At 40.5% G+C, this 23451-nt stretch overlaps 1 protein-coding gene across 3 annotated transcripts in view; it reads left to right on the plus strand.

The window, feature by feature from the left end:
- plekhg4 (pleckstrin homology domain containing, family G (with RhoGef domain) member 4) overlaps positions 1-23451 on the plus strand; it is a 211178-nt gene that overhangs the window by 170819 nt on the left and 16908 nt on the right. For all 3 annotated transcript variants that reach the window (XM_067997802.1, XM_067997803.1, XM_067997804.1), the window contains exons 15-17: positions 13455-13704; positions 20864-20953; positions 21235-21459. In XM_067997802.1, the coding sequence (XP_067853903.1) occupies positions 13455-13704; positions 20864-20953; positions 21235-21459 (565 nt within the window). The remainder of the gene's footprint in view (positions 1-13454; positions 13705-20863; positions 20954-21234; positions 21460-23451) is intronic.

Below are 23451 nucleotides of genomic sequence, written 5' to 3' on the forward strand. Positions count from 1 at the left end.
CATCATTTTTTCGTAAATCAGTTTTCTTACTGGATCCTTACCTCTTCCTCATCTTGCTATCTCAACCTGGATAGCAATGAAGCATTACAGTTGGCATCGATATTCCCATATTTTGGGGGAGGGGGACGCGGGGCAGGGCGATATTCTCCTCCTCCTTGCCTCCACCTACTGGAATCATGGCTCCATTGATATCATAAACTTTCTGATGCCTTGCTCAAGAGGCCAGTCATATTGTGCGAACCTAAATGGTGAATGTCGATAACTTATTCAAGCATGGAGGGCCAGATGTTTTGCTGGATATCCGCATGTGCGTAGTTTCAAGCAGAGTTTGTTGGGCTGTGATCAGGAGTGGGAACACTGCACTTATCCCCCTCCCCTTTCCCTAGGGACACGGGCCAGTTATAGAACTCTCAATGGTGCCCTGGCTAAGATTGGTAAATGAGCACAAACCACGGATTGAACCTGTGTCTTTTGTCTTCTGTATACTGCAGTATCACCTCATGCAATGCAATCGCTAAACAATCAAGCAGCCCAGTTTCTGCTTTTTATGGCTCATATATTCCTTTTAGTTAACTTTCAGATAATTGTATGCAGGACAAAACAATACAAAATACAGGATGCACATTTCTGTGGAAAAGTGTGTAAATGACACCATGTATGTTATAAAAAGGGAACTGGCACAGCATACCATACCGATTTAAAAACTAATGTTCTTAGTTTTAATTTGATATTTTCCTGTGACATAAAAATTTGAAAATTCATTGGCTAGCTTCCCAGCGGTAAATGAATATTTGGAAGCCCAGTCAATGCTTACCCATCAAATTCATTGTAAAAACAAATCAGGGCATTGAATAATGAGGTTGAACACAGAGCTTGTGGGAGAGTTTCAAGCATGGTTCAAGGCATATAATGTGGAAAAATAAAACCTAATTGAATTGTTCTCAGCAGGAAACCTTTTGGTTTTTATTCACTACCAATTTATGATGCTGGTGCCAGTAAATGGCAGAAATATGATGTCACCTTCTTCCCAGGCTAAAGTGTGACTAAATGTTCTATTGTGGTGCCTAAGAGTCTATGGAAATTCAAAACCAGAGTAGCAACCGATACCAATGCTCACAAGTTTACTGTATTAAAGCTGTGCCACTTTGCTAAAGTCAGATGAATTGTCTTGCATCAACTAATAAGGAAACATTTCAAGGTACATAGATATTGTACTTTATTGAACTTGGCTCAAAAGGTTTTCAGCTGGTTAAGAGTCATCTTCATTAAATATCAAAATAGTATGTTAGCTATAACTTTTGGAGAGATATGCATTTATATATTTTTTACATTTTGTTGATGGAAAATCTGTCTGTTGCAGATTAAACCTTAAATGTTTTAAAAGTAAGCTACACAAGTTACTAAAGGCAGATATGTCAACTAAATAAGTGGGAAGCTTGTGTAATTGGGCCAAAATCTCTGAAGCATTTCATGCAGCTATGCTTGAAGCCATCTGATACATCCTGCTTCATTAGGTGCTTTAAAAAATGAAGAAATATGTTTTAAACAGTGGATAAGAATAAACTTTGGAGCCCATCTTTTAGGTGATAATGGTGGATTTATTGCCCATTATTGGCTACTGTTGAGTAGTCCACACCCTGCATGATAGTTCCTGATGGGTGCCACTTCATCCATATTTCCTCCACCAAATCATAGTGGTATTAAGACCAATTCTGAGGAGTAAAGTTTTGTGAATTGGGGAGCACTAAACTGCCAGAAGAAGAGTCTGAGTCTCTGCCTAGACTATTGCCCACAACATCTACTTGCATTTATATAGTGCCTTTAATGTAGAAAAATGACCCAAAGAATCTAGCGTAATCTAAAAATGGATTCCAAGCCAAAGAAAGATATTAGGAGGGGTGGCCAAAAGCTTGATTAAAGAGGTAATTTTAAGGAGGGTCTTAAAGGAGGAGAGGAAGATGCTGAGATGGAGCAGTTTAGGGAGGGAACTCCAGAGCATGCGACCTAGGCAGCTGAAGGCTGAGAGTTCGAGGGGGAGGAATTGTCGGGCTGGAGGAGGTTACAGAAAGAACATAAGAAATAGGAGCAGGAGAAGGCCATACAGCCCCTCGAGCCTGCTTCGCCATTCAGTAAGATCATGGCTGACCATCTACCTCAACTCCACTTTCCCGCCCTATCCCCATATCCCTGAATTCTCTTAGTGTCTAAAAATCTATCAATCTTAGTCTTGAATATATTATACGACTGAGCATCCACAGCCCTCTGGGATAGAGAATTCCAAAGATTCACAGCCCTCTGAGTGAAGAAGTTTTTTCTCATCTCGGCCTTAAATGTCCAGCCTCTTATCTTGAGACTATGACCCCTAGTTCAAGGCTCTCCAGCCAAGGGAAACAGCCTCTCAGCATCTACCCTGTCAAGCCCTCTAAGAATTTTATATGATCCAATGAGATCACCTCTCATTCTTCTAAACTCCAGAGAATATAGGCCCATCCTACACAATCTCTCCTCAAAACAACCCTCTCATCCCAAGAATCAATCTAGTGAACCTTCGTTGCATCCCTGTTAAGGCAAGTATATCCTTCCTTAGATAAAGAGACCAAAACTTTACACAGTACTCCAGGTGTGGTCTCACCAGAGCCCTCTATAATTGCAGCAAGACCTCCTTATTCTTATACTCCAATCCCCTTGCAATAAAGGCTAACATAGCATTTGCCTTCCTAATTGCTTGCTGCACCTGCATGTTAACTTTTTGTGATTTGTGTACGAGGGCACCCAAATCCCTCTGATTACCAACATTTTTTAGTCTCTCACCTTTTGATTCTGCTTTTCTATCCCTTCTACCAATGTGGATAATTTCACATTTCCCCACATTATACTCCATCTGCCACCTTCTTGCCCACTCACTTAACCTGTCCAAATCCCTTTGCAGCCTCTTTGCGTCCTCCTCACAGCTTACTTTCCCACCTAACTTTGTATTATCAGCAAACTCAGATACATTACACTCTGTTCCCTCATCCATGTTATTGATATATATTGTAAACAGCTGAGGCCCAAGCACTGATCCTTGCGGCGCCCCACTAGTTATAACCTGCCAACCCGAAAATGTCACGTTTATTCTACTCTCTGTTTTCTGTCTGTTAACCAATCCTCAGTCCATGCTAATGTATGATTCCCAATCCCTTGAGCTGTAATCTTGTCTAACAACCTCTTGTGTGGCACCTTTTAGAAAGCCTTCTGAAAATCCAAAAAAGTACATCCACTGGTTCCCCCATGTCTACTCTGCTAGTTACATCCTCAAAAAACTCTAATAGATTTGTCAAACACGATTTCCCTTTCATAAAACCGTGTTGACTCTGCCTAATATTATGATTTTCTAAGTGCCCTGTTACTATGTCCTTAGTAGATGTTGTGGGCAATAGATTCTATCATTTTCCCTACTACTGATGTCAGGCTAACTGGCCTATAGTTCCCTGTTTTATCTCTTCCCTCCTTTCTTGAAATGCGGGGTTACATTTGCTACCTTCCAATCCATGTGGACCGTTCTAGAATCTGGGGAATTCTGGAAGATCAAAACCAATGTATCCACTATCTCTGCAGTCACCTCTTTTAAAACCCTAGAATGTAGGCCATCAGGTCCAGGGGATTTGTTGACTTTTAGTCCCGTTAATTTCTCTAATACTGTTCCTTTAATATTAATTACTTTAAGTTCCTTGCTCTTATTAGACCCTTGGTTCCCCACTATTTCCGGTATTTTTTTTTGTGTCTTCTACTGTGAAGTCAGATACAAAATATTTGTTTAACGTCTCTGCCGTTTTTTTGTTCCCCATTATAATTTCTCCTGTCTCTGCCTGTAAGCGACCCACGTTTACTTTTTCTAATCTCTTCCTTTTTATATACTTGTAGAAGCTCTTACAATCTGTTTTTATATTTCTTGCTACTTTACTCTCATCAATTTTCTCCCACTTTATCAGTTTCTTGGTCATCCTTTGGTGATTTCTAAAACTCTCTCAATCCTCAGGCTTACTACTCTTTTTGACAACATTGTAAGCTGCTTCTTTTAATCTATTACTATTCTTAACTTCTGTAGTTGGCCACGTTTGGATCACTTTTCCCATGGAGTTTTTATTCCTCAAAGAAATGTGTATTCGTTGAGAATGATTAAATATTTCTTTAAATGTTCGCCATTGCTTATCTACCGTCATATCTTTTAATCTAATTTCCCAATCAACCTTAGCCAACTCACCCCTCATACCTATGTAATTAGCTTTGTTTAAATTTAAGACCCTAGTTTCAGACAAGGCCTTGAAGGGATTTAAACATGAGGATGAGAATTTTAAACTAGCAGTGTTGGGGGACCAATGGCTAATGTAGGTCAGCAAGGACAGAGATGATGGGTGAGCGGGCCTTTATTCAAGATAGAGTACGGACAGCAGAGTTTTGCATGAGCTGAAGTTTACAAAGGATGGAAGATGAACATTGGAATAGTCAATCCTGGAGGTGACAAAGGCATGGATTAGGGTTTCAGCAGCAGATGGACTGAGGTAGGGCCAAGGCGGTGGCTGTTAACGGAGGCCAAAGTAGGTGGTCTTTGTGATGGAGAAGATATGGTGTTGGAAGTTCAGCTCTGGGTCGAATAGGACACCACGGTTGTAGAGAATCTGGTTTAGCCTGAGACAGTGGCTGGGGTGGGAGATGGAATCGGTGGCAAGTATATGCAGGGTAGTATGGGCCATTTACATGAACAGAATGTTGGAGATCTGCAAATCGGGCTGCACACAAAATTTCAATATGCAGTTCTGGTGTGTAAGGTTCTGAATCCGGAGCACCAAAGATGAGCATTTACTCCTGAATACTTACCATTTTTGTTTTTGCATACATATATCCAGGAAACAGCTGGGTCTTGTCCTTCACAGGGCAAGACTCCAACCATATGTTTTCCCCACAGACCTGCTGTTCTGGGTCAGATGTATGTGCTCACCTTTAACACTCAGAGGAATTCTGATTTCTTGTGAAAATGGAAAATTTCCTGATGCTGAATTTAAATATTTAATGGCTTATGCCATCCTAAGGGAATATTTACGATAGTAATCCAGACTCTCCCCTTCTGGCAGTCCAGCATGCACTCACTGAGTAGGAAAAAGGCTTGTTTAAAAGCCAAGCTTAATCACTAGAACATCGGCCCTTGAACATATCATTAGGCCATTGACATGATGACTAGGATATCATCCATGTAACTTTTCCTTCCCATTCATAGAAGATGTGCACTTCTCTGAGGTGATGCTTCAGTTGTTTTTCCTGTTGGCGGGGGCCCTGCTCAGTTTTCAATTCCACTTTGATTGCACAGTTTAAATAATTTTTCCCCACATTATTGTTTTCATGTTTTGGTACTTGTTAAAACTTGTTTCACTTTTTTTTTTAAAACCCTTAGTCTTTCAGCACAGTATAAGATGTGCAAATGTATTTACTGCTATGGATATTCGCATCAAATATTTTCAGTGTTTTCTGTCCAAACATGAGTTTTTTTCCAACTGCCTTTGAATCTTCTTCCCTTGTGGACACTGGAACCAATTAATGATGAGAGGGAATCATAAAGTACAGAGGTACATTTTTTAATACCTAGAGCCACTGATTAAGAAACATTCTCCGAGTCACTGCTAAGACTGAGAGAGTTAGGAGTATGGGCAGGAGGTTCATGCTTCTTTGGAACCCTCAGTATTGGGTAGATAAGACATAACTCAGGTCCAAAAAGTTTAGATCTTTTCTTGTAGCATTCAACTTCCTCTGTTTCCGTGATGCCGAGGTTCACAAAAAGAGCTCACTCTGGCTGACTTGTATTAATTATGCCCCAGTAAGTTTGTGTTTGGTCTTAGTTAGGATTGACTCACTTCACTCATTCAGAAGTGTCAAGTTTCAGGATTTTTAAATCCTTCTCTACAGAAAGATCTTGGTATAATTTATATTAAGTGAAATTTAGCTCTGTTGGTTAAATTCACAGAGCAGCCAAGGACTGGAGGATATGTATTAGACAACTGGTTCAGGAAATAGTTCCTCTGGCATACCACTTCAACTTGAGCTAATTGAAGTCATTTAGACATTCCTATAAACCAAACACACTCATTATGTTAGGGTGGCCCATTCATGTGAGGACAGCAGGAGGTATTTTCTGGAAGCTCCCCACCTAGGGGTAGTAGCCGGTTTAATTGGCAGCCTATCTGGCCAATCTCCAGACATAGAGATTTCGGAGAGAGTCAATCCCTTGGTTTCCGGTCCAACTCGGAGACCAAGGACAGGGAACAAATGCTCTGTAAATACAGTCACTTTTGGACTGGTAGGGGGGCCAGGCCTAATAATTAGAACATTCTCATTTTAAGTTAAATGATGACCAGTTTCAGAAATTCATCTGGTCAAAAACGTGGTATTTAGCAGTGTGCAGTGTGGTGAATTGTATTTTTTTTGTTGTAAGTAGTATTATGGAAATAAGTTAAAGTAAGGTAAGATGTACTTTAAATATTACTCTGTTCATTTACTTTTTGGTTTGTAAAATAAACCCACTGATTCATTTATATTTGGCCTCGTCTCTCTAAAGTATTACTCAGATCGTTTTGCGGCATGTCATAACATAGGAACAGGAGTAGGCCATTCAGCCCCTCGAGCCTGTTCCGTCATTCAGTGAGATCATGGCTGATCTGTGACCTAACTCCATTTACCTGCCTTAGCCCCATATTCCTTAATACCTTTGGTTAACAAAAATCTATCAATCTCGGATTTAAAATTAACAATTGAGCTAGCATCAACTGCCATTTGCAGAAGAGACTTCCAAGCTTCTTCCACTCTTTGCGTGTAGAAGTGTTTCCTAACTACACTCCTGAAAGTCCTGGCTCTAATTTTTAGGTTATGTCCCCTAGTCCTAGACTTCCCAACTAGTGGAAATAGTTTCTCTCTATCTATCCTATCCGTTCCCCTTACTATCTTGAAAACTTCCTTCAAATCACCCTTACTCTTCTAAAATCCAGGGAATTCAACCCTAGTTTGTGTAATCTCTCCTCGTAATTTAACCCTTGGAGTTCAGGTATCATTCTAGTAAATCAGTGCTGCACTCCCTTCAAGGCCAATATATCCTTCCTAAGATGCGGTGCCCAGAACTGAACACAGTACTCCAGGTGTGGTCTAACCAGGACTTTGTATAGCTGTAGTATAACTTCTACCCCCTTGCATTCTAGTCCTCTAGATATATAGGCCAGCATTCTATTAGCCTTTTTGATTATTTTCCGTACCTGTCCATGATATTTTAGTGACCTGTGTACATGGACCCCTAAGTTTCTTTGGACCTCCACTATTTCGAGCTTTTCACCATTTAGAAAGTACTCTAAACTACCCTTTTTAGGTCCAAAGTGGATGACCTCACACTTGCCTACATTGAAATCCATTTGTCACAGTTTTGCCCATTCACCTAACCTAGTAATATCTATCTCTATAATTTTATGCTTCCATTTACACTGCTTACAATGCTGCCTATCTTTGTGTCATCGGCAATCTTGGATATGTGGCTCTCTCTCCCGTTGTCTAAGTTGTTAATAAATACAGTGAATAGTTGAGGCCCCAACACAGATCCCCATGGGGCACCACTAGTCACACCCTGCCAATTTGAATACCTGCCCATTATCCCTACTCTCTGTCTCCTGCCACTCAGCCAATTTCCTAACCAGGTCAATAATTTGCTCTCAATTCCATGAGCTTCAACTTTAGCTAACAGTCTCTCATGAGGGACTTTATCGAGTGCCTTCTGGAAGTCCATATAAACAACGTCCATAGACATTCCTCTGTTCACTGTTTCAGTCACCTCTTCAAAAAATTCATTCAGGTTCATCAGGCATGACCAATCCTTTACAAAGCCATGCTGGCTCTCTTTGATCAGCTGAAAATTTTCAAGGTGTTCAGTCACTCTATCCTTAATTATAGACTCTAGTAATTTCCCGACAACAGATGTTAGTTAGGCTAACTGGTCTATAATTCCCTGGTTTCCCCCCTCTCACCTTTCTTAAATAGCGGAGTAATATGTGCAGTTTTCCAATCTAAAGTAACGGTTCCTGAATCGAGAGAACGTTGGAAGATTATAGTTAGGGCATCTGCAATGTTCTCACTTACTTCCTTTAAAACCCTGGGATGGAAACCATCTGGTCCTGGGGATTTGTCACTCTTTAGTGCCATTATTTTCTTCATTACTATTAATTTGCTTACGTTATTTATTATGATGAGTCCCCGACCCTGATTCAGAATTAGTTTCCTCTACTGACGCAAAGTAATTATTTAATGTGTCCACCATTTCCTTATTTTCATTTGCAATATCACCATTATCAGTTTTTGGGGAGCCCACGTTGCTCTTGACCACCTTCTTTTACCTAATATAATTGTAAAAAATGTTTGTGTTGATTTTGATATCCCTTGCAAGTCTCTTTTCATACTCCATTTTTGTAGCTCTTACTATCTGTTTTGTCACCCTTTGCTGGTCTTTGTATTTCTCCCAGTCGCCAGGATCTGTGCTATTTTTTGCATTTTTGTATGCTTTTTCTTTTAGTTTTATGTTGTCCCTTACCTCTTTTGTCATCCATGGCTTTTTTTTGGCAATTAGAGCTCTTGCCCGTTTGAGGTATAAACTGTTCTTTATCACGTTAAATTCTTTTTTGAACACCTCCCACTGATCTTTCGTTTTATCTAGTAACAGATTTGCCCAGTTTACTCTGTCTCATCCCATTGAAGTCGGCCTTACCTAAATTTAGACTCTTAGTATCTGATACAGGTTTCTCCCTTTCAAACACGACGTTGAACTCGACCATATTATAATCGCTATTGGATAAATGTTCAAGCACCGTAAGGATGTTAAATAAATATGGCTCATTACTCATTATTAAATCTAATATGGCCTGCTCCCTTGTTGGTTTTAGGACATATTGTTGCAGAAAGCTGTCGTGAACGCACTCAAGAAATTCACTACCTTTCTGACATGAGCACGTCTGCTTATCCCAATCTGTATGAAAGCTAAAATTCCCCATTAAAACCACTCTGCCTTTGCTACATGCTTGTTTAATCTCTGCATTTATACATTCTGCCACTTGATAGCTGCTACCAGGGGGCCTATACACAACTTCCACTACAGTCTTAAATCCTTTTCTATTTCTTAATTCTACCCATAAAGTACCCAATGCCTGCTTACCTCTCATTATATCCTCTCTTATCATTGAAGTAATTTCATCCTTAATCACTAAGGCTAATCCTCCCCCTCTACCAGTTTCTGATCCTTCCTATAGACAATATAACCTGGTATATTCAGTTCCCAGTCCTTACCGTCTTGCAGCCATGTCTCAGTACTGGCTACTGTGTCGTACCCTCTAAGTTGAATTTGAGCCTGCAATTCGTTCAGTTTGTTCCTTATACTCCCTGTGTTTGTATAAAGAACGCACACACCCTAACCTGTCCTTCTGCTCTAATGTTTTTCTCACGCATTTCTTATTTCTCTCCTGATTTCATCACTTTACATCTTTTAGTTTTCCCTTTACCTGTAGTGCCTAAAGCATAATTTCTGACTATTACTCTACTCTCTTCCTTTTTGTTTGTTTTAGAATTATTATTTATACTACTTTTTCCACCTGAGCCCTCCTCCCCCCCCCCCCTTGCCATTTACTAGTTTAAAGTCCTTGTCAACACCCTATTTATCCTTTCTGCTAGGACCCTGGTCCCAGCCCAGTTCAGGTGGACCCCGTCCCAACGGTACAGTTCCTTCCTGTCCCAGTACTGGTGCCAGTGTCCCATAAAATGGAACCCCTCTTTCCCACACCACTCCTTCAGCCACGTGATCACCTCCCTATTCTGCTTATCCCTACGTCAATTTGCAAGTGGCTCGGGTAATAATCCAGAGATTATAACCCTTGAGGTCCTGTTTTTTAATTTAGCTTCTAGCTCTTGGTACTCCGAACAGGATCTCTTGCCTACTCTTTCTTATGTTGTTGGTCCCAACATGGACTACAACGACTGAATCCTCCCCCTCCCTCTCCAATATATTTTCAAGCCAGCTTGAGATGTCGCGAGAAGTGCCTTGGGACGTTTTCCTACGTTAAAGGCGCTGTATAAATGCAAGTTGTTGTTGTCATGTACTGCAGAAAGCTAGAGAACTGTGACAGCTTCTCTGTTTGACCCGGGGTCTTACTATATTTGCCTAGATATTGGGCAGGCAAAGGCCTATGTTAATATTCACATGAGATCCATTTATGGGAATGGTCAGTAATGCTGAACCCAAGGAAAATGTCTAACATAAAAACATAACTGATTCTTGCTCCAGATTGATATCTCTTCTGTTGCCGATGCAGGTGTTTTGAAAAGGCATCTCAAGGTGCTTCGCAGGAGCGCACAAGGCCAACAGTTTCTGTGTTGATTAGCAATTAGGACTTCTTTATCAACACCAACAATGGATTCAAAACTCGTGTCTGCCCACAGTCACAATAGAGAACTTGTGTGCTTAAAGAGGTTTGCTGCAGAGTCGACCATCTGTCTGAGATCATTCACTATACCAGATCCAGCTGCTTCCTCTGCTGGTCAGATGAATTTCCAGTGCCAAAAGCAATGAATTCTGCTTTCAGCTCTTCCCATGATGAATAGATCATGCGACTTACCTTCAGAGCATCCAATAACAGTGACACGCCGCATGGCAGTCACTTTTCACACCAAACATTTGTGTTTCATAGCATAAATCACACCACCGTCCATTGATTGAATTATGGACATCATACTTGCTTTGTCGGATTTAGATGCAGGCACTTCACATGAGCCCCACCTACGAAAGGGATTTTTCTGCTTTATAGTGCCATGCTTCAGTCGAAGTGACACATCCATCCCTCAATAAGAGCTCCACCTCTTTTTTTGTTATTTCTGTATGTTACAAAAGCATTTTGGGGGGGATTTCCAATCACCAGCAGCTTTCTTTCTTCCCCGGTCGCACTAGCTTAAACTATGAATTTTTTTTAATTCTTTCATGGGTTGTGGGCTTTGCTGGCGAGGCCAGCATTTATTGCCCATCCCTAATTGCCCTTGAGAAGGTGATAGTGAGCCGCCTTCTTGAACCACTGCAGTCCATGTGGTGAAGGTTCTCCCACAGTGCTGTTAGGTAGGGAGTTCCAGGATTTTGACCCAGCGACGAAGGAACGGCGGTATATTTCCAAGTTGGGATGGTGTATGACTTGGAGGGGAACGTGCAGGTGGTGTTGTTCCCATGTGCCTGCTGCTCTTGTCCTTCTAGGTGGTAGAGGTCGTGGGTTTGGGAAGTGCTGTTGAAGAAGCCTTGGCGAGTTGCTGCAGTGCATCCTGTGGATGGTACACACTGCAGCCACAGTGCGCCGGTGGTGAAGGGAGTGAATGTTTAGGGTGGTGGATGGGGTGCCAATCAAGTGGGCTGCTTTGTCCTGGATGATGTCGACCTTCTTGAGTGTTGTTGGAGCTGCACTCATTCAGGCAAGTGGAGAGTATTCCATCACACTCCTGACTTGTGCGTTGTAGAAGGTGGAAAGGCTTTGGAGAGTCAGGAGGTGAGTCACTCACTGCAGAATACCCAGCCTCTGACCTGCTCTTGTAGCCACAGTATTTATGTGGCTGGTCCAGTTAAGTTTCTGGTCAATGGTGACCCCCAGGATGTTGATGCCGTTGAATGTCAAGGGGAGGTGGTTAGACTCTCTCTTGTTGGAGATGGTCATTGCCTGGCACTTATCTGGCGTGATTGTTACTCGCCACTTTTCAGCCAAGCCTGGATGTTGTCCAAGTCTTGCTGCATGCGGGCACGGACTGCTTCATTATCTGAGGGGTTGCGAATGGAACTGAACACTGTGCAATCATCAGCGAACATCCCCATTTCTGACCTTATGACGGAGGGAAGGTCATTGATGAAGCAGTTGAAGATGATTGGGCCAAGTACACTGCCCTGAGGAACTCCTGTAACAATGTCCTGGGCTGAGATGATTGGTCTCCAACAACCACTACCATCTTCCATTGTGCTAGGTATGACTCCAGCCACTGGAGAGTTTTCCCCCTGATTCCCATTGACTTCAATTTTACTAGGACTCCTTGGTGCCACACTCGGTCAAATGCTGTCTTGATGTCAAGGGCAGTCACTCTCACCTCACCACTGGATTCAGCTCTTTTGTCCATGTTTGGACCAAGGCTGTAATGAGTTCTGGAGCCAAGTGGTCCTGGCAGAACCCAAACTGAGCATCGGTGAGCTGATTATTGGTGAGTAGCACTGTCGACGACACTTTCCATCACTTTGCTGATGATTGAGAGTAGACTGATGGGGCGGTAATTGGCCGGATTGGATTTGTCCCCCTTTTTGTGGACAGGACATACCTGGGCAATTTTCCACATTGGCGGGTAGATGCCAGTGTTGTACTTGTATTGAAACAGTTTGGCTAGAAGCGCGGCTAGTTCTGGAGCACAAGTCTTCAGCACTACAGCCGAGATGTTGTCGGGGCCTATAGCCTTTGTTGTATCCAATGTAATTCGCTGCTAAACTTTTTTTCCCCATCTCGCCATTTTTTCCAATGAAAGCTAATGTCTGGCACAGGCACAATGAGCCGAATAGCCTCCTGTGTTGTAAGATTCTATGATTCTGTTTGCATTCAATTTATAAAAAAGGCCAATTTCATCAGTGTTAAAGATGCCTTTGGGGTTATAATGAAAGGACATTTCAGGAATTTTATCAAGCATCCAGTTGTCTTTTCTTTCTCTGGGAATATCGCTTGCCTCTCCATGTGTGAACGTGATTGCATGGTTTTGCAGTGTCTAATTTTTGATGCGGAAACAGGGTCGGTTCCAAATTCCTCATTGAATTAATTTGCCTTTTCTAGAAAGATGAGATTAGATAACCCAGGAAAATTCGCTGCCCTGGTCTGCTTAAACCAGGTTGAATTTGAATTAAGCAGCAGATTTCAGTAGTCATGACCCATTTGTAATAGGAATTCAAACTAACCAATGATTTCAATTAATAAAATCAGATTAAGCAACAAATTTTCAGTGGGAAGTGTTGCATAATTTCAATTTGAATTAAGTAACTATGAGTTGAGTGGAGAGTACATTGTAAGTAGCAAATTCACATTCTGTGCAAAGTACGCATCTGTGACCAGAAATTACACCTTAGCAAAGCCCCATATTGGATCATGGAGGGTGTCCACCAAATTTAATGGTTCTATGAATCCAAATCAGGGGATCAGAATTTTACAAAAAGCAGAAGAAGCAGATCTGCAGTCCCTGTCCTCTCACTATCCCCAACAAAAGTGTAGACATTTGAATAGTAGAATCTATTTTTTGTATGCTATTAATATTTCTAAGGAGTATGATTTTTCAAGAGTCAATATATTTACTGCTACACCTTATGAAATATGCTTTATAATACCCCAAATATGTTTTTCTCATTTCAGTAAACTGAGGCACATTATTGATGAGATGGTCACAACAGAACGTGAGTATGTGAAATCTCTCAGCTACATCATTGATAATTACTACCCAGAGATGGAACGTTTTGACGTTCCTCAGGATCTGCGAGGGAAACGCAGTGTTATTTTTGGAAATCTAGAGAAGCTTTACAACTTCCACAGCCAGTATTTCCTGAAAGAACTGGAAAGTTGTGTTAACCACCCACTACGTGCCAGCCACTGCTTCCTCAGACATGTAAGGAAATATTCAGTTTATAATGTATAATTATAAGAAAACTGATTTACCTTGGTCTATTCAAAACTGTGATGTGTAGTTTGGTCTATTCAAAACAGTGATGAATGGTGTTGGGTGAAAACCGAGATACACTGGGCAAGATTAGGAACCAATTGGCTTACTTGTGCACATGCCTATGATTTACAAGTGTTGATATTGCAACTGTTAGAAGATCCATTTGTTCATTGCCCAGGAGTATGTGGTTGCATAGGTGATTTCCTGATTTCTAAATGAGACGAGGGACAGTGATCTGAAGAGAAGCCTTTCAGAATTGGAAATTTTATGTTGCAAAAACCAGCAGATCTATATCCAAACCAAGTTTGTACTGGTAACAGGGTTAAATGATCATATGTCATGTGACTCATCTATTATGACTTGTCCATTGCAAAATAGTGCACCTGCTGCAAAAATCAATCTCTAGGCTATGCATGTGATGGGGTCAAGTTCAAGGGGGGAAACTACCAACAAAGCCCAGCTCAGGAACCTAGGGTCTGGTAAGAACTAAAATTAAACCTCAAGCTCTTAAGACAAGAATATGTCTCTGGATGGAAACATTTCTGTAAACATTTGTGATACAGGCAACGAAATGGGTAACTAAGGATTTTGGTGTCAATCAATTTTTTGTGTATGTGTTATGTAATAAAAGTTATTTATCTATAAGTACTGTCATGAGTCAGAAATAAACATGGCTGCGGCAACCAGTTTCAAAACTTTCTGAACAGTTTAGTTACTTTTATACTATAAATTTGAGTTAATTGATTGGATCACTTTTTGCGTCCCTTGGTTGCTGTTTGGTAGCCAGTCACGACTTTGAGGTGTGATGACCACTGCATATGTGCTACACGGAAGACTTCTTCATTATGAATGTTATATTAAGTCTTGCATATGGGGGGCCACTTTCTGTAACAGATACTTTCTGTATCCCTTTTCTGTCTCACACTTGTCTGTCATGCCTAATTTTACTAGCGCCGTTTCTTATACTTAGTTCTGATTGACTCATTCTTTCCACATGAACATCGCAGCTCCCAAGTTGCATCTGACAGCTGTGGGTGGCACAAAATAGCTCCACCTGCCGAGGTACGTACAGATTAGGCCTCTCATGCAACTCAAACTGATCGCCATGCACAGAAACCTGGTGTATATCTGGCTGCAAATTCGCAAATACTATAGATATGCTCACATACACGAGACCGCCTTCCCCATTACAGTTTTGGGATTCTATACTTTGGATAGTCTTCTTGGATTCAGCATCTCGGACTGCTCCCTTAGGCAAGCCCCCTCTCCCTATGGCCCAGAGTATGCATTTAGCTGCCGAACATCTAAATTATTTGTAAGAAGCTCATTGAACAGAAAACCCTCATTACTGTAGTTCGGCTTACTGGTTTTATCACATGCCCATACGTGATCTTCCTCAGCTTCAGAAGGCAGTGGAATGAACACTTCCCTAAATTATTAAACAGTTTATGGATAAATGAACAGAAGCAATGAAACACTCTACATGTTGCAGTAATTGCTCGTTTAACTATACCTCCTCGGAAGGTAGAAAAACAACAGTCACATCTGCTGTGCTAAAACGCAGTATAGACTAGTTATGATGTCCCTAACTATTAATCTTTGTGTGGTGGTTTGATGCTCTACTGTCTACCTACCTGTTCTTGATGGCTTTGGACAAGCTGCTCAATGGAACATGACTGGTCAGGAACTACTTTTGAAGATTTGCCTCGGACAAAGGAAATTTACATATATGTCTCTTAAATTCAAACAGAGCTGCCTGTCAAACTCATATGCAAAGAAGCTTGTATTTCAATTGAATGGCTTGGCCACTCCTTTGGATCCCTGATGCAGACAGGAGCTATAGTATAACAAAACAAGCTGGGCCATTTTCTATGACTGACTGTGGTTTTTAATGTCATATGTAACATGACAAAGAAAGCAACCATACCATGATGCATCAAAGACAAAAATGTTTAATTTTTGTCACACCACCCCCTAGTGCTCCCAGACCCAAGGTCCCCGTCTAACCCCCCCCCTCCCCCAACAGTGCTGTCATATTCCAACACTTCCCCTCCCCCCCCACCTCCAGTAGACCCTAGTACCTCCTCTTAATGCTTTAGGACCCATACTGACTGACTTCAAATCAGTATACACTGCTTGTCATCTTCCTGCGTATCCAGAGATTTCAAAATAAGGTGAGGTAGAAATTAAGAGTACATTGGTTAAGGAACATGTGTGAGAACCATATCAAAAGATTGGGAGAGATACATGAAAGTAGACACAATGATGGAAAGATTTACTTGAACAACAGGAGAGTAAGAAAAGGATTCATAGACAGATAGATACCACAGAAAATGTCTGATAACTACAGAGCATCGAAGACGAACAGAAAAAAAAAGTAGGAAATAATGAGAGAGACAGATACAGGTAGAGAGAGGATTTTTTTTCTCTGAGCAAGGGCACAGATCAAAAGTATTATATAGCCTGCCTTGCAGTTCATAGAACTTGCACCCACTGAGAGACAGTGAACCTCAGGCAATGGAACTCAAATCTAGTGTGTATTCTTATTGCACTCTAGGATATTTGGCATACGATGCTGTGCCTTTGGCAGGCACAGCTGTGTGGTTGTTTGCAGGGGACGGAAGGATCTCATTATATTTCAGGCCCTTTGCATTACTGTGTCAATTATAGAGGACCATGGGGTAGGAATGCTTCGGATTCTGATCAGTAACTCAGCTGTAGAGATCATCTATAGGTTTTGTATTAGTGTGAGGTAAATAGAACTTCCAATATACTTAGACTAAACTGCAGTGCATACTGAAATTCTTCTAAATCCCTTATTACCAGCATATTTTTATTGCAAATATCAGTATGTCAAAATTTCAAACCGGTTATGTTGCCTCGTATTGAATTTATCAAACTCATCTAGTGCTTCATTGAGGCAAGTTATAGTAGAGCAAATGGAGAGGCACCAATTCAAAAGTGTTTATGCAGCTTTGGAATGTCCTCTGACTAATTTTTTGAATACTTGTACAGTGAACCGAAAACACTGGATTATTAAACTCGCTGTTGGTTTTCATTTTGCTTTTTACGCATACAATATGCATCAGTTCATGTTACCCTTTAATTGGCGATTATAATAATTTGATTTTAGTTCTGAATCAGTTGGGTCTTCTTGAAATCCAACTTTGATATGAATAGTATATTGTAGTAAATGAATAAATAAGAAGTAATCAGAAAAAATAAAGGAAATAAGTCACTGGTTTTCATTTGACTGCTTACCTGTTGAGTATTTCTAAATTCACTTAATTTCATCCACCTGGGTACCATAATCATAAACAGTACATACAAGGGTAAATTCACTGATTCCATGCTTCTAATGAGGAGCTGTGTTTAAAGAGAGCGTGGGTCGGAGAATTGGTGTTAGTGTTACAGTGTTATCTCTAGCCTGTACTCCCTTTGAGCATAGGTCCCCAGTGGGAGTGTTAAATCTGCCCTACTTTTTGTGGGAGGGGAAATCACTGTACTTTCAACTTGATCTTTGTACAACCAGACAGTTTTCTCCATTGGTTGCCATTGCAAATCAGTATTGAAGACGAGGCCAATAGGAACTGGTTTTGCCTCTGCACTTGGCCCTCAGGTGCCCAGAGATTCTTGGCTTCCACTGCTTATTAAGGAATAAAATCACAATTTTTTGTGGGGTCTGGTGGGTGTGGCAGGGGGGGGGGGCGGTTGAAGAAGAGAGGGGAGAGAATTATTTTAAACGTCGAAACAGAGCTGCCATAACTCTCTGATGGCTAGACTGCTTATTGAATGGCAATAACAACCAGCAATAATAGTCACAATAACGTGATGCCTGCAGGATGGGCATTAATTTATTCAAATCTATTCTTTGCCACCACAAGTCATTTTTAGACACCAAGAAATATATGTGCAGCATTCAGAATATTTTGTTACAGCTTACAACTTATTAAATACATAGTTATCCAGGGTTTTTCAATTCAAACATTAGTGTGAATCTCTTTGTAAAACCTCATTTAAAAAACAAGCCATTTACAACACAGTGGCACAGTGTTTGTGTACCAAGTGTGCAGTTCCATGGAGTAGTAGCACTCATGTTCACTCATAATTCTGCTGATCTAATCTCAGCTGGGTTCCCAGGGAAGATGTAAAGCAAAGGCTAGGCATTCTGCAGAGATGCGGTGGGGAATTTGGATGGTGAGTTGATCTTGTGCACCTCCTAGCTGCTAATCAAAAAGTGGCATCACCAAAAGCAGAGGAAAAAGACACCTGTCCTCCCTAGCACTTGTGGTGGTGCGTAGCATGGGAGGACCTAAATGAAATTGGGGAAAAATTATAGTCAAAAAGAGTAAGTGTGAGAGCTGGATTAACATCAGTAGATACATTCAGTAGATCAACGTGCTTCAAGAATCAACTTTCAACTCTGTTCATTCAATGTCCTTGCATTATTACATGCAGTACATAGGAACAGGAGTAGGCCGTTTCGCCCCTCGAGCCCGTTCCGCCATTCAGTGAGATCATGGTTGATCTGTGACCTAACTTCATATATCCACCTCAGCCCCATATCCCTTAATATCTTTGATAAACAAAAATCTATCAATCTCAGATTTAAAATTAACAATTGAGCTAGCATCAACTGCTGTTTGCAGGAGAGTTCCAAACTTCTACCAACCTTTGCGTTTAAAAGTGTTTCAAAACTTCACTCCTGAAAGTCCTGTCCCTAATTTTTAGGCTATGTCTCCTAGTCCTGTACTCCCCAATTAGCAGAAATCGTTTCTCCCTATCCACCCTATCAGTTTCTCCTAATATCTTGAAAACTTCGATCAATTCACTCCTTAATCTTCTAAATTCCAGGGAATACAACGTTAGTTTGTGTAATCTCTCCTCGTAATTTAACCTTTGGAGTCCAGGTATCATTCTAGTAAATCTATACTGCATTCCTTCCTATGGTGTGGTCTAACCAGGGCTTTGTATAGCTGAAGCATAACTTCTACCCCCTTGTATTCTAGTCCTCTAGATATAAAGGCCAGCATTCCATTAGCCTTTTTGATTATTTTCTGTACCTGTCCATGACATTTTAATGATCTATGTACATGGACCCCTAAGTCTCTTTGGACCTCCACTGTTTCGAGCTTTTCACCATTTAGAAAGTGATCTATCATTTTTAGGTCCAAAGTGGATGACCTCACACTTCCCTACATTGAAATCCATTTGCCACAGTTTTGCCCATTCGCTTAATCTATTATTATCTCTCTGTAATTTTATGCTTCCATCTACACTGCTGACACTCTTTGTGTCATTAGCAAACTTGGTTATGTGGCTCTGTATCCCGTCATCTAAGTTGTTAATAAATACAGTGAATAGTTGAGGCCCCAACACAGATCCCTTTGGGACACCACTAGTCACATCCTGTCAATTTGAATACCTGCCCATTATCCCTACTCTCTGTCTCCTGCCACTCAGCCAATTTCCTAACCAGATCAATAGTATGTTCTCCAAGACAGCTCCACCAAGAATACCACCAGCATTAAGCAACAGTTAATCGAAAACCAAACATCAAAATAACAAAAGTATCTTAAAATTAATTATCTTTGATTTTTAAAGGTAACTGAACATTTAACCAGCAGAATTTACAATATAATTTGTGTCATATGAAGTAACAGGGAGGGTAGATGAGGGCAATGCAGTTGATGTGGTGTATATGGACTTTCAAAAGGCGTTTGATAAAGTGCCGCACAGTAGACTTATCATCAAGATTGCGACCCATGGAATAAAGGGGGCAGTAGCAACACAGATACAGAATTGGCTAAGGGACAGGAAACAGAGAGTAGTGGTGAATGGTTGTTTTTCGGACTGGAGGGAGGTGTACAGTGGTGTTCCCCAGGGGTTGGTGCTGGGACCACTGCTTTTCTTGATATATATTAATGTCTTGGACTTGGGTGTACAGGGCACAATTTCCAAATTTGCAGTTGACACAAAACTTGGAAGGGTAGTAAACAGTGAGGAGCATAGTGATGGACTTCAAGAGGATATAGCCAGGCTGGTGGCATGGGCGGACACATGGCAGATGAAATTTAACGCAGAAAATTGCGAAGTGATACATTTTGGTAGGAAGAACGAGAAGAGGCAATATAAATTAGAGGACACAACTCTAAAAGGGATACAGGAACAGAGATCTAGGGTATATGTGCACAAATCCTTGAAGGTGACAGGGCAGGTTGAGAAAGCAGTTAGAAAAGCATACGGGATCCTGGGCTTTCTAAATAGAACTATAGAGTACAAAAGTATGGAAGTCATGATGAACCTTTATATATAAAAAAACAGGTTCAACCACAACTGGAGTTTGTGTCCAGTTCTGGGCACTGCACTTTCGGAAAGATGTGCAGGCCTTAGAGAGGTTGCAGAAGAGATTTACTAGAACGATTCCAGGGATGAGGGACTTTAATTACGTGGATAGACTGGAGAAGCTGGGGTTGTTCTCCTTGGAACGGAAACTGTTGCGAGGAGATTTGATAGAGGTATTCAAAATCATGAAGGGTCGAGACAGAGTAGATAGAGAGAAACTGTACCCATTGGTGGAAGGGTCAAGGACCAGAGGACATAGGTTTAAGGTGATTGGCAAAAGAACCAAAGGTGACATGATGAAAAACTTTTTTACATAGCGAGTGGCTAGGATCTGGACTGCACTGCCTGAGGGGGTGATAGAGGCAGATTCAATCATGGCCTTCAAAAGGGAACTGGATAAGTACTTGAAAGGAAAAAAACTTGCAGGGCTTTGGGGAAAGCGGGGTGGGGGGAGTGGGACTAGCTAGATTGTTCTTGCATAGAGCCGGTATGGACTCGTTGGGCCAAATGGCCTCCTTCCGAGCTGTAACCTTTCTATGATTCGATAACTTCAAATGTCTTGATTTTTCTGCATTTCCTATTTGAAACACGACAGTCAATTCAGTGCACTTTAATACTATATAGCACCAATAACATCAAAATTAGTTTACTATAATATAATTTTTATTTGTTTTTTATGTAATATTTCATAGTAATGAAAGGTGGTAGAAACACAAAAGTAAAATTAAAATGTAACCTATTGTGATTGATATATTTACAGCAAGACCAGTTTGGCATGTATGCATTGTACAGCAAGAATAAGCCCAAATCTGATGCTCTGCTAGCCAGCCATGGCAACACTTTTTTCAAGGTAAGCACTTCACATGTTACACAAACATTAGTTCAGTAAAACCCCATCTAGAAAACTATTTACATAATAATTATGTTGTCCATATTTTACAGCTTAAGGTGGGGGGGGGGAGGGTTTGTCAAGGATTTTTCAGTTAGAAGGTCATGTTTGAAGAGATTGTACTTTTGTCATAAATTATTTGCTATTTTCTTTTTCTTTGAGCAGACATTGATAAAAATATTATTGATTTCTTTGACGTCTGCTCAGTACAGTTGTTTACTTCTGTTGTTGTGTTATTTTAGTACAAGCAACTGCAACTGGGTGACAAGATGAATCTGGCTTCCTACCTGCTGAAACCTATCCAGCGGATGAGCAAATATGCACTGTTACTGAAGGACTTGATCAAGGAGTGCAGTGAGGCTCAGGAGCAGGAGCTAAACTACCTCAGGGCAGCAGAAGAAATGGTTAAATTTCAACTTCAACATGGCAACGACTTGCTGGCTATGGATGCTATTAGGGATTGTGATGTAAGCCCAACGTTGATTACTTGGCTTCTTTGAGAATGACTATTAGACTTAAGAAAGCTTTGGATAAAGTTCCAGATGAAAGAGTAATTAATAGCAATCCAGAGCGGAAAGCAGGACGAAGTGGTGGACAGGTTTTAAGCCATTGAGACGGCAAATGGGATTTTAGGCTTATATTGAGAGGGATTGAACATAAAAGCAAAGACATCGTGACCGTACAAAACAATGGTTCGGTCACATTTGAAGTATTATGTGTAGTATTGGGCTCTTCATAATAGGAGGGATATAATAACCTTGAGTGTGCAATGCAGATTTACCAGGATGATATCAGGGTTGAGGGAACCTGAGTTACTTGGAATGGCTGAAGCAACCAAGGCTATATTCTCTCAAACTAAGAAGATTGAAGGGATTACTTGATAAAGGTGTACAAAATAATAAGTGATTGACAAGGTAAATGTAAATAGATTTTTCTACTTGTGGGTAAATCAAAGATACGAGGCCATGATTTCAAGGTAAGCATTAGATACTTTAAGCGGGAGATTAAAAGAAACTTTTTGAAGCATGCAGTGGATTGGTTTGCCACAGGGTGCTGATTGATGCCAAATCTATTACAGCATTTATGAAAAATATGAAAGGGTATGGAGAGAAAGCAAAAACATGTTAGTTTGGGGAGAAAACAGGAAAATGGAACTGTGTAAAATTATTCCCTGGGAGAAGCCTAAATTTAGCACAGGCAAAATGGTCACATATGAGCTAAAATTTCCATGTTTCTAGATACATAAATGATCAAAAAGTGGAAAACACAGTAGTCGTGAGGGCTATAGTGCCAGATGGCGGTGTGGTATAGATGTTAAGTGGAGTCCCACAATGGTCAGTACTAAGCACCTATCGTTTCTAATGTACATAAGGATTTGGAAACTAGCTGTTAGCTGGTCACATTTGCTGATTTCACAAAACCAGGGAGAGCAGTAGAAACCAAGGAAGCAGCAAAAGAGATTTGTAAAAGGAATCAGATCAGTTAAGGCAGTTGGACGGACATGTGACAAATGAAATTTAACATTGATAAATGTTAAATATTACAAATAGGGCAAAAAATAACTGTGAATCAAGCATATGTATATAATGAATGGAATTGAATAAGCACATGAAATTACAAAAAAGACCTTGGGGGTACAGCACTTTTGATGTTCAATGCGCAAAGCAGTTAAAAAAGCTAATAGAACCCAAGTAAAATGTGAATCTATAGAAGTTATGCTGACTTTACAATGCACCGATCAGACAACATTTTTTTTAAAATCCTTTTGTTAGAAAGGGTACCAAGAAGAGCAGCAAGACCTGCTTCCAAGTGTAAAGGAAAGATTGGAAAAGCTTCAGCTATGCAGTTCAGAAAAAAGATGGTTAAAACGGGACCTCATTGAAGTACATAAAATATTATGGATGAGATAAACTCAGATTACTGCTCCCAGGTACACCAAGAAAGTAGGACCAGAGGGCGTAAATAGGAATAATTAGTGATGAGCAAATTTAGAGCAGCTGATAAATGCTTGGAATAATCTACCAAGAAAGGTAATAAAGGTAAACCTTTGGAGTTTGAAATATACTTAAAGGTCATAATGAAAGAGTTAATGTGATGAGCTACGATGGACCAAATGGTATTTTCTTATTCCAGACTTTTCTAATGTTCATCGTTTCCAGTCGTCCAATAAAATAATTAATATTCATTGTTTAGTAAACTGCAATATTGACTTGAGGACAGTGGGGAAATAACTGAGAATCAAGCTATTCTCCAACCCATTCATCTATTTGAACAGAAGTATAGTGCTCTAATTCATTTATTGCATACTGAATGTATCATGAGTGATTGCATATAAGAATTTTGGATGGCTGGAAATACATTATTGCCTGTAGTTCTGTGCCACTCATCCAATTTAATTTTTTTAATATATGCTGCCACTACAGCTTCACCATTGCTGTTGGGTAATATGCAGGACCTCA

This window comes from Heptranchias perlo, chromosome 16, assembly GCF_035084215.1.
Source record: "Heptranchias perlo isolate sHepPer1 chromosome 16, sHepPer1.hap1, whole genome shotgun sequence".
Taxonomy (NCBI): Eukaryota; Metazoa; Chordata; class Chondrichthyes; order Hexanchiformes; family Hexanchidae; genus Heptranchias; species Heptranchias perlo.